We start from the raw sequence: 12,022 nt of genomic DNA, 5'->3' as shown, positions 1-12,022 counted from the left end.
GGAAATGGAACAAAGCCAATAATTTATTTGTTTTCCTTAGGTATCTCGGTATTTCCTAATAAAAGGTGAAAAGGTATATCTAGGTATTTCCTAATAAAAGGTGAAGACCTTTTATTAGGTTGATTTCTCTCATTATTTATCTCTGTGCATACTAAAACCTTCTGAAGATCGTTGAGAAAGGCTGTTGCTACTTCATGTGACGCTAATTCAGAAATGCCATGGAAACAGAAATGGCTACTCAAAATCATTTGAAGCATGTGTTTACATTTTCTTCAACCTCTGTCCAAACTCTTGTTCCTCAGCTTTTCCCAAGTTTCAAGCAAGCAGTATTCTCCTGGTGACAGCATTCCTCACCAAGAGCAGTTCAAACTTAAGTTATAAAGCTTTGTTATAGCTTATCTTCAACTTTGAAATGTATAGTAAGATAAACTTTTAAATACAGGTTATAAGGGCACAGAAGCAATGTCAGAATGCGCTTAAGGATGTTGACTTTTGACTGGCATAGTGCTCTCAAGAATAAAAAATGTTATCATTATGGTTTCCTTTCTGTCTGTTTAATGGACTACTTACAGACTGTGTTTGTTCTTTTTCCCAGATATTAGGATTAAAGAAGAGGATCCTGATCCAGAAGAGTGGCAGCTCAGTGGTGATTCTACACTGAATACTAATGATCTAACACATTTGAGAGTACAGGTCGTAGATGAGGAAGGGGACCAACCACATCAGGAGGGAAAAAGACTGCGCCGAGTAGCATGTACATGTCCCAACTGCAAAGAAGGTGGTGGAAGGTATGTAAAGTTCAGTGTCATATCACACATATAATGATAAAAAATTAATAATGGGCAAGAAAAAAAATGAGCTTTTGTTCACAGCAGTTGTCTACAGTCAGAGGAAACTACAGGCTTATGCAAAGGAGTTTATGCAGTAAAGGACTACCACTTCCATTTTGGGGTTTGCAGATGAAAAAGCAGATTATTCTATCCTTTCTGAGTTTACTCCTTTGAGATTAGTTGAAAAAATGTGGGGTTAGAGGTCACCTAGTACAAGTGAGGGGGGTAGAATATTGCCCTAAAAATATGAAAATGAAATATTTTGGAATATGCACATCCGTGATTGGCTTCCTGTCATATGTCAAGAACTTGATTAAATCCTGTGTTCCTGCATTTCCTCAGTGATTGAGCAGTTTTCCACAGTTTAATTGCTTTGGAGTGTTACAAAAATACAGTTTTCCTAGTTTTCTTATTCATTGGTTTCCTAGGAAAAACAAGGTTTGTATAATATAACAAGGTTTGTATAATATTTCTAAATAACAAATTTTGAACTGTTTTCAGTCAAAATTAGTAAGACTTGACTAAGAAAGAGGTATTAAGTTCCAATTCATTAAACTTCAGTGTTGCATTGGAACCTATGCTTTATTATTGTGCAGCTCATTAAAATATTACTTTTTTTTTTTTTTTTTTGTTCTGAATATTTTATTCTACTTCCAAACACTTAATTTTGAATGCCTTGATTATGGATATGAAAGGGGAAGGGTAATAAGCTGCCTTTTATAAGTGAAAAATATTTAGTTGTGTTTGTGCTTGAGAGAATTGTGCAGGGCCTTCTTTCCACTAAAATTTGTCCATTTTGATAAGAGTTTCTTTACTGAAATGGAGATCTTTTATTTATTTGGGAACTATAGTGTAAATCACTAACATGTCTTTAAAGAATCTGTCAGGGTCCAGTGGCACTAAGAGTTCTAATAGCACTGGCTGAGTCATTTCTCTTGTCAAGTCTCTTGCATATTCTAGATACCTGCCTTGCAAGCACAGGGAAGTAATATCTCAGGCAGCCATGCTGAGTAAGTATTAAGGGTGTTGAAGAGAAAAAGACAGATGCATTTACATCACCAGCAAAGGTGGTGGATAATATCTGCAGGTTATGCAGCATCTTTGTCCATCAGATTCCTCTTGTTAAATTTCCATGTGTGTCTGTGCAACATGGCACAGACATTTCTAAGTTCTGGGTGAACTCTAGGTCTGCTATGAAAATCTGCCCAAAGTGTACCCTGGCTTGAGATTTGCTTCATTTCAGGAGAAAACTGAAAATGGGATTTGCTCTGCATGTGCTTTTAGGAAACAGAGATTCCATGTGTTTAATCTTCCTTGTGCGCTATTCCAAACTACAGTAGTTTAATTTATAAATCTTTACTGTAAAATCCTCTTCCTTCTGAGTGGAGTTGATATAAAATGAAATTTGTAAGTTTCAGGCTGTGAGAGAATCTTTTAGAGAGATGGTTTGGGAAGTCTGGAGAAGGGTGTAGTCTGACTGAAAACTCAGATATGCAATTTTTGGGAAAGAATTGAGATAAGAGCTAGGACAGAGTTAAGAAAGATGAGAATCTGAAATTTCCCTTAAAGGAAGGGCTGGACACATCAAACATACAAAGTAACTAGGAAAAGTAGGACAAGAAGTCAGGATGTGAGAAGAATTAGAACTGGAAGAGAAACAGGATAGTGAAGGAGACAATGGTGGGGAAATAGAAAAGAGTGAAAGTGCTTACAGTTGCTAGAGCAACTTTCCCACCAGAATGCCAAGTTCCTTTAGAGTTTAGGAGAAAGGAATAAGCCTACTTGAAAGAATATTTGAGTGTTAATATTCTGTAGCTGCTAGAGTTACCTGTTTATCCCTAGTACTGGAATTCTGAGTTTTGATTAATCTTTCAACTCTGCTAATGATTTGCAGAATTTCAGATGGTAAAATATTTGCTTTTCTGAACTCTTCCAGATAGCATTCATAATTCTTAAAGTGATGCTAAAGTTGCAAAATTGAAATTTGGCAAATGCTTAGTTAAGATATCCTGGGCAACTTTAACTTAATTCCTTGTGCATATACATTATCAATTGGTTTCTATTTACTTGACTGTATGTATACTATTTTTTTCATATGGCATCAGTGCCATTTGATGGATGGGATGGCTGATACAGAGGGAGTGAATCAGGGCTGTGTAATGATTGTCACCTGCTTCACTTATTGCAGCAATTGGGAGGTGTTTAGGGAACAAGACACAGGACTGCAGCAACAGGGCTCTGAAATTTTGGAGGTATAGATCTATATACCCCACCTTTTCCCCTCCAGAAGTACTGAATTCGTTCCTTTGAAGAACTTGATTGAGCAGACTATGAACATCTAGAGTACTCTGAGAAAATAGCTTCTACTACATTAACCTTGACACCTCAAGCTGGTGGATGTTTGACAATTTTGGCCTTAATCTCTTTCCGCCTCATAGCTGGAGGTACAAAGTGATTGTACTAGTTGAGGTTCACCATACCAAAATGTCGAGATGATAAAGCCTTGTTTGTGAGCTGCTTAGAGACTGAGTGTTGTCAGTACTTATGATGAGGGAAAAAAGCCCTGGAGAAATGAATAATTTTGTATTTAATGTAGTACAGAAATAACATGTAACTACTAAAACAAGAACAGTACTTTAAATCAGTGTGAAAAAGCTGAATAATGTTTCATTCAATTAATGCTATTGCTGTTATGCTCTCAATGGAGAAGGAAGAGGAAAATGGCTTCACATATGCAGACTTCATCATAAATTCATTTATCATATAGTGTTTGTTTTGGTATTTCTTGCTGCATTTTCTGTTTTCTGGATTCAGAGGCGAGTTGAGAAGTTCTTTCTGGTTTTTGTTGTTGGCTTTTGGAATTGAACTACATTGCAGTCTTCAGATTTGTACCAGTTTTGTGAAGTGGGAAGCCACTATTATCTTTACCTTACTTGGTGGGAGGGAAAGTAAGAAAGGAAGAAGATGATGTATTAGATTTGTAAATTAGCACCTTTTAGCCCCATGCTTATATAATAAATGGGGAATAAGCAAGTGGACAGAGAGACACATGCCTCAAAGGATGACTCTGTTTCCAAATAGAATGTATTAACTTCAGACACCTTAACTAGAAGCCTAAGTAGAAAGTTTAGTCTTCTCTCAGTTACACCTAGAGATTTCACCATCCTAACAATTACATCTGGAATTACATTGAGATATAATATAGAGGAGCTGTGCTTCTGAGTACCCTGCAGGTATGTAGCTCTAAAACCCACATTCTTCAAATAATTAATAAGTGTGTATTTTAGCCTTGAAATACTTATTGTTATTGCTGGAAATACTCTGAATATAAAGTCCAGTTTCTCAGTGGATGAAGGTGTTTCCTGCTGAAACTCTGGCAGTCTGCCTGGTTATTGAGAAATGTCATATCCAATCTTTGTAAAGCTAAAATGTACTATGGAAATACTTTAATATTAATATTTTTAGACTCCACTCAAGGAGTAGGCTGGAGTCATATACATCTATTCAGTGATGATGGCTATTGGCCAGTGCAGCAAGAAAGGCCTGTTAGCATCATGTGTTAGGGCATAGTGCCAGACTGTCACAGCTGCAAAGTGTCCAGATTGAATTTGGCTTTATCCTGTTTGTTACAGCACCCATGAAGCAAACATGGAGATGCCCATATGAAGTTGTATAGAATAAATACACTTAGTTGCTAATTCACAGTAGTCTTGTGAGTTTCATCCTGTGGATCCTTAACTTCCCCCTCACTTGGAACTTGGAAACGTGCTAAGGAATTCTGTCAGCAGTTAGGTGAGGTGTTTAGAATTGCACGTTCTGTATCACCTATGCGCAGTAATCACCATGAGTTGAACCTTGGTTTCCTTCAGTCTAGACTAGAGGTACAATGAAGCCATTTCAAATGATTGACATAGGAATATTAACATTATTCTGAGGGAATTTCAGTGTGATTTCATCCAATTTGTATACTATATCATGCCAAGTTACAAAATATTTGTACTAATTACTGTGGAAGGGAAGACACTAGAGTTTGTTTGGAGAAGATGTGAGGATAAAGTCCTTAGATGATTCTCCTGCTGCAACAGGATCAAAAGCCTTCTGGACTCTGCTTCTGCTTCCCTTGAATTAGTTCTGAAATCAGTTGTATTTGTCATGACAAATAATTAGTAGGTACAGGTGATATTTTTATCTTCTGAGACAAAATGACTAATGAAACACTATGAAGATTGCTCTATATTGAGAATTCATAGAAACATTTCCAAGGACTTAATGGGATTTTATCTCCTTACTTTTCTTGACTGTAATGTTTTGGGTACATATGTGATTAGGTTGGAATCCCCTTTAGACACTTAGGTTTTAGAGTGCGTTCATTTTTGTGCGTGTTCAGAAATGCTTGTGGCAATTGCTAGCTCCTTGAAGCATGTACACACTTTCTCATGAACCTTTGTTAGATGTAAACTAGAAGCTAAAGCACCCAGTTTAAAGAAAAAAATTGCCATGGGGAGGAAGCTGAAAATTGTATAATCAGTCATGGAGGATGGAGCACCCAAGACTGTGATTTCAGAATCCACTTAAAGTGTTTTAAGTTAACGTTGCTGATGAATAAGGTGGCATGAGGCCTGGCTGCATTTTCAAATCTCCACCCTTGTACCAGCATTTACCATTCATATAGCTGTGTTGTCAGCCAGACTTAGTCCCTCAAGTGCCCCTTTCAGCAGTAGCAAACGCTTAAATTGGCTAAAATCAATTGTGATGCCCTGCACTGGCCAAACTGATCTCTTTCTCTGGGTCTATAGCTTGTGATTTGATTAAAAAAAAAATTAAATTAGGCTGTTGTATCAGGTGCTTCCCCTGATCACCTGCCATTTCACTGAGACAGCATCCTAAAATAAGCATCAAGCTTAGTCTGGATTATATAATCTGTGAATTCTGTGTTCATTCTGATGGATTTCTTTTTTTTTAACTGAAAAACCAAGGAATTCATTTAAATGTCAGCAAGATCAGCTTCCACCTCTTTTAGTGAAAGCATTCAGGTTAGTCTGCTTGCCTTCAAATCCCAAACTGATTCTCAGGTTTCCCCAAGATGCCAAAAGTCCCATCTGTTCTCTACTCAGTTGCCAAAATCTCCAGTGTCCATTTTGGCAGTTGCACTACTTTGTGTTTTTCTTTGCCAAAACTATCTTTGATATGGTAAAAGCCTGAAACTCTGAGAAATGTAAAATAGGGACACTTTAGCATCAAAGTGGTACAAACTGCTGTAATAACTGTATTTCCAACTTCATATACATGTATGCTTCTTAAATATTATGCTTCTATCACATACGTTTCACGCACAGCTGAATTTATCATTTTCTGTGGAGCTGGGATAGCATTATAGAATTTATTTCCAGCTCCTTTTGGGAGTGTTCTGGAATCCAGTTGTATTGGAAACGAGAACATGAAGTTTCTTGGGTTGGTTTGCAGATCTGTTGTGGTATATACAGCCCCATGTATGTATATGACGAGTATTTTGGAGGATTATTAGAATTAATAACTTCTCTCTCTCTCTCTCTTTTTTTTTTTCTTTTTTAAACAGAGGCTCCAACTTGGGAAAAAAGAAGCAACACATTTGTCACATACCAGGATGTGGCAAAGTATATGGGAAGACCTCACATTTGAGAGCTCATCTCCGCTGGCATTCTGGAGAGCGTCCATTTGTTTGTAATTGGATGTTCTGTGGCAAAAGGTTCACTCGCAGCGATGAGCTCCAGCGACACCGAAGAACGCACACAGGTTTCCAGTCTTTGATTCTGGTGTATTTAACTAAAGGAGTGCTAGGGACTGAGCTTGGGTAAATAACTTTTAAGAGGAGAACAGGTCTTTGAATTGGATTGATTTTAAGGCAGTGTTATTTTTCTAAAATCAGCTAAATCTTATTTATACACTTTGGAATCTTTGGTAGGTCTGAGGAGATAAAACACACACCTCTTGATTCAGAACTGACATTTAAGCTAATGTTTAACATAGCTTAATCAGAATACTTTGATTCAGGCTCAGCAGTGCATTTCATTTGTTTGAACCAGATTATAACTCTTTTCCTATCTTAAAACTTCTGTAAGAACAAAAGAGGAATAGGTGGCGTGGTGATTAGATATCACCCCTAAAATCAAAAAAAAGAGCATGTGATGATGCATCATTCTACGCCTTTTAGTTTAATGGTTAGAACACCTGTTGGGAACTTCAGGTTCACATTTCTCCTTCTGTCTAATACAAAGAAAAGAAATTAATGTACATATGCCACCTTATCAAGGAGCAGTTAGTTTAAAATCTGTTGTCTGTTTTATCTGTTTTCTTACAAACTAAATTCATATTTGCATTCAGCAGGATGTTTACCTTTTAAAATCATAGTATTGGAAAAACTGTAGATAAATAATTTTTGTGTTTATCAGCACTTATGTTGCTTAGAAAAATGTCTTTGGATGTCTGTGAAAAACATTCCATGTTGTTCTTAATGGTGTGCTTTTGTGTAGACATTTTGGATGCTAAATCCAAGCTGAGACGTTACAGTTTGTCTGGATGAACAGGCTGATGGTTTTGGAAGAAAGGCGAGTTGAATGATCCAGTTCAGAGGGTGTGGTTAATAGCTCCTAGTATACCTGCCTGCCAGTAAAAAGTAGAGAACTGCAGGGATTTATCCTTTGACCTCTTACATGATGTTTATCATTGACCTGGAGGAATTAACAGAATTCTTCTGTTAACCTTGTTAGGTTTGTTGATGGCCCCAAACTGGGGTGACCAGTCAATGCAGTTGATGGCAAGATTATTCAGAGGGATGGAGGCTGAAGGAATGGGTTAACAGGAATCCTCGTAAATTCAGCAAGAATAGTCACAAAGTACTGCACCTGGGATGGAATTAACACTTAGTATAACACAGGCTAAGCATGGAGAGGTTGGAAACAGCTCTTCTGAAAAGTACCCAGGAGTCTTGATAGACAAGTGGAACATGGTCAAAGATCAGCAGCAATCAGAGCTGTATTAACAGAAGCAAGAACCCTGATCACAGGGATTATTGCCTTCTTCTGGTGAGACTACATCTAGAATATGGTATCTGGTTTTCAGCATCCAGTATAAGAAAGACATTGATGGCAGGGTTGAGTTCACTAATGAGTGACCAAGATGATCAGGAAGCTGAACATTTGCCTTATGAGGAAAGACTGTAGGATTCAGATGCACAAAGAGAACAGTAATGGCAGGGGAGAACTTAGTAATTCTCTAGCTCCCTGCAAAGGCCATCCTTAAGAAGGCAGTTGCTTTCCCTGATGATGGTGTATTGGTTGAAGGATAATAGACAGCAGATGTATGTTCAAATAAGAAGGGTTCAGAACAGCTATAAATAAAAGCTTTTTAATTGTGGGAATAGCCAGATACTGGAAGAGGATACCTATAGAATTCCTACAGTCTCCATCCTAAAAGGTTCTCAAGAAAAGTGGATAAATTCCTTAGCAGTCAGATCTGATCTCATAGGTGACCGCTTAGAAAGAGATCTGAACACAGACATTCAGAGGTCCTTTCAAACCTGAATTACCCTATGATCTTGAGTGTCAGTCTCAAGTGTGATTCTGCTATAGGTCATACAGTCTTCTCTGTCCATCATTTGGTAGGTTTTGTTCTCCTCCTAGAAGTTATTTATTGGTAATAATTGCAGTGAAACTTAGCAGCCTGAGGATATGAGATGGCTATATTCTCTAGCATGCCTGAAAGATCTCCCCAAACTCGGTGACACACAGAAAATTAAATCAGTTCTTATATAAATTGCATGGCATTTGTATGGGTGTCAAGAAATGTAACACACAAGTTTAGCATGTTTGATTGCTTTCTTCTTTATTATAATTCTTGTTAGAACTCTGACTCTAAAAAGCATTAAGTTTAATTTTTAGTGTTCTTGAATACTTTTTTTCTTTCTATTACAGGTGAGAAGAAATTTGTCTGTCCAGAATGTTCAAAACGCTTTATGAGAAGTGACCATCTTGCCAAACACATTAAAACACATCAGAATAAAAAAGGTATTCACTCTAGCAGTACAGTGCTGGCATCAGTAGAAGCAACATCTGATGATACTTTGATTACTGCAGGAGGAACAACACTTATCCTTGCAAATATTCAACAAGGTTCTGTTTCAGGAATAGGAACTGTTAATACATCTGGCACCAGCAATCAGGATATTCTTACCAACACTGAAATACCTTTACAGCTTGTCACAGTTTCGGGAAACGAGACAATGGAGTAAATATTACACAAGATACCTATTAATTGTGGTTATTTTTATACAGTAGTGAGAAGAATATTGTTCCTAAGTTCTTAGATATCTTTTTATTGATGTGCAAAAATTTTTGGATTGACAGTAACTTGGTTATACATGACACTGAAATGCCTTACTTTGTATGATATTCCATAGTATATTAAAATGGTAAAATTGCATGGGTTTTGTAGGTACTTTTGGAATCTAGAAGAGAAGAAATTTTACCAAGTTATATTAAAAAAAAAAAAAAAAGAATTTAACGATGGAAATGGTAGTCTAACCAAATGCATCAATCCTGTGTGGTTTAGTGTAAAAAAAATGAGAACATGTTGGTATTTATCTATTGTAAGATAAAAGAAGTTGATGGGTGAAAAGAAATCACATTATGATAAAAGAAATTTTGTAATTTTCTTGATGACTGGAATTTTTATTATGCATAACTGACAAATCAAGTTTCCAAGCAAATGTTACATAGTGTAGGCTTTACTTAGCTCATCAACTTGTCATTTTGAAGCTAATTATTTTAATTAGGTTAACTATGTACAATATTTTAAGCATTACTCTTGTAAGATTTTGCAAACTACATTTTAACATGGAACTCTAGGGATAGTCACCTTTTAAATCCTATTGAAAAGCCATGTTTAAGATTTAATTTGCCAAAATGATGTCTTGTTAATATTCTTTCAATAACCAAGGTGGGCAATATAACCAATGTTTAAAAAGCTTAAAATGTTAAGAAAAATAAATATGTATAGGTTGAAGCATTTGGGTGGTAAGGCAGATGTTATAGTGAAGTATATCCCTTCTTTTGAACATTGGAGGACCAAAAATAAGGTGTATTGCGTCTCAGCAGTGATTTTTATCAAATCTTTTTCCAAAAAAAACATCTGTATGCCAGGGCCTTAAAAGCCATCATGTAAATTACCAGTAAAATATAACATATGCAAATACAAAAGAAAAATCACTTTCATATTGACAGTACTCCCAAACATATGGATATAGTCATAGTGAACTAGGGGGGTTATGAGGTTTTTGTTTGTTTGTTGTTTAGTTTTTGGTTAGTCAATCTGCATTTAAATATCAGCCATCTTTCCTTTTTTGCTTCTTCCCTTAAAAATTGTATGTATCCAGTACATTTAACTGATAAACATATATGTTTTTTATTATGCTGAATTTTCTTTTTATTTTTTAATTACTGTTTATATTTTCAATTATAGAAAATGTACAAAATGAAGTTATATAGCCAGTCTGTAAGTGCTATACCATTTTCAAAAAATGTACAACAATAATTACTGCAGTTCACCTATTTACAAACATTTGGAAATCTGTTCATTTGTTATTCTTAAAACCACCTCAAATTTAAAGGCTACCTTATTGTACGTTTAAAGTGTATTATAACAGTGTGGTAGTTAATAAAACACTATTTTTTTTTCTTTTGACTTGAGTTTACTGTGCTTCTTGTTAACTAACAAGGTGTAATTTCATAATGTGCCTTGATAACCTAGGATATTGTATTATTTTGCAGTAGGTGGTGGGAAGCAGAAATGTGTTTTCTTTCCCTGTTTTCCACCTCCTCACTCACAAACCCCCATCTGTATGTGCATGGACACGAATTTGCTGTGTTGGTGTTGTGGGGATGTTTTGCTCTCATGTTGAGCAGGGCATGAAGAATATGTAGGCCCCATCCCATAGGCTGTGTTTAAGTCCTCTGACACATGCACAGTACATGGAGTATTAATAAGGAGCTGTGACCAAGTGAGAACTGTGAGACTAAAGAGAGTAATGGTTGTATATAGTGCTCTAATGAGAGTGAAAAGCTTTTATTTGTGAGGTCTAATGTTTTGGAGTATCAAATGACAGAGGACAGACCAGGATAATTTAGGATAAACCAGGCACAGTTCCAGCCTAGAAAAATGAGAACTGGAAGTCTCGTAGGAAAGATTTTCTGAATTTGCAGTTAGGTGGAAAAAAAATGAATGCAAATCTTTTAGAGATTCAAGAGCAACAGGAATTGACAGGTACAGAGAAAAGGGAGTTAATTCAACATCAGTTTAATTGTCTGTTTAATAAAATGAAAGGATGAAATTGGTTGGGATGAGAGCAGCAGCTTGAAGGAAGACAGTTCTGCTTAGACTTGCAGTGTTCCATGGATGTTGTCAATATATTAACATGCTCTGAATCTCCTTCCTTTAGGCAGGTGGATGGGCTTGGTTTTCAAAAGCTGTTGTAGTGTACAGAGCATATTAGTATGTTTCTAATACCTGGGTTCTGTTTCTCATCTCTTTGCCATAAGTAGCTGTATTAATGCATTATTTTATGTGGGAGGGAAGAGGGCTATTTCCTTATTCAGACTGCTTTTCACAAGTTTTATGGAATGACACTTTCACGATGTTCATCTGTGGATGAAGCTGTTTTGGTGTCTCATTGCTGAAGATGAGATTGCTTTATTTCTCAGAGCTTTTATGTTCACTACATCAAGTGGTTACTTTAATTAGTGTTTAGGTAGCACATTTTATAAAAAGATATGATGTTAAGCTTCAGAAGGTAGATGTTTTGGAAGAAACTAACTCTGGAAATCTCATGGAAAGCCTGCAGGTAAAGGGCCTAATGGTTCACAGCCATAGTGTTTGTGTTGTGGGGTAGTATTTTCTGAAAGCTCCCTGCTCACCTCCAGGGCCAAGATTCATAAGGCCAAGATCTTTGGTGTATCTAGGATGGTTGCTACCTCATCGCCTTTTTTCTGGTCCTCTAGGCATTCATGTGATGCCAAGACAAAAGTGTGCATTTTTTAGAATGCTTTCCAGTTCTTTGTGGGTTCCTGACAATGGTTGCTTGATGTGCTTCTTGCTTCTTACTGGTGCAGTCTTATATTTTACATACTTATTTTCATGTCTTCTTGGTATGGTACCCTTTA

General features: G+C 36.5%; 1 protein-coding gene across 2 annotated transcripts in view; it reads left to right on the top strand.

Moving 5' to 3' along the window:
• SP3 (Sp3 transcription factor) overlaps positions 1 to 10,520 on the top strand; it is a 37,087-nt gene extending 26,567 nt beyond the window's left edge. For both annotated transcript variants that reach the window (XM_084209489.1, XM_084209488.1), the window contains 3 exons: positions 596 to 788; positions 6,406 to 6,602; positions 8,780 to 10,520. In XM_084209489.1, the coding sequence (XP_084065615.1) occupies positions 596 to 788; positions 6,406 to 6,602; positions 8,780 to 9,096 (707 nt within the window). In that variant the 3' untranslated portion in view covers positions 9,097 to 10,520. The remainder of the gene's footprint in view (positions 1 to 595; positions 789 to 6,405; positions 6,603 to 8,779) is intronic.
• Positions 10,521 to 12,022: the final 1,502 nt, after the last annotated feature.

The sequence above is a fragment of the Fringilla coelebs genome (assembly GCF_963513975.1).
Source record: "Fringilla coelebs genome assembly, chromosome: 7".
NCBI classification, from domain to species: Eukaryota; Metazoa; Chordata; class Aves; order Passeriformes; family Fringillidae; genus Fringilla; species Fringilla coelebs.
This window is presented reverse-complemented; position numbering and strand designations above follow the sequence as displayed.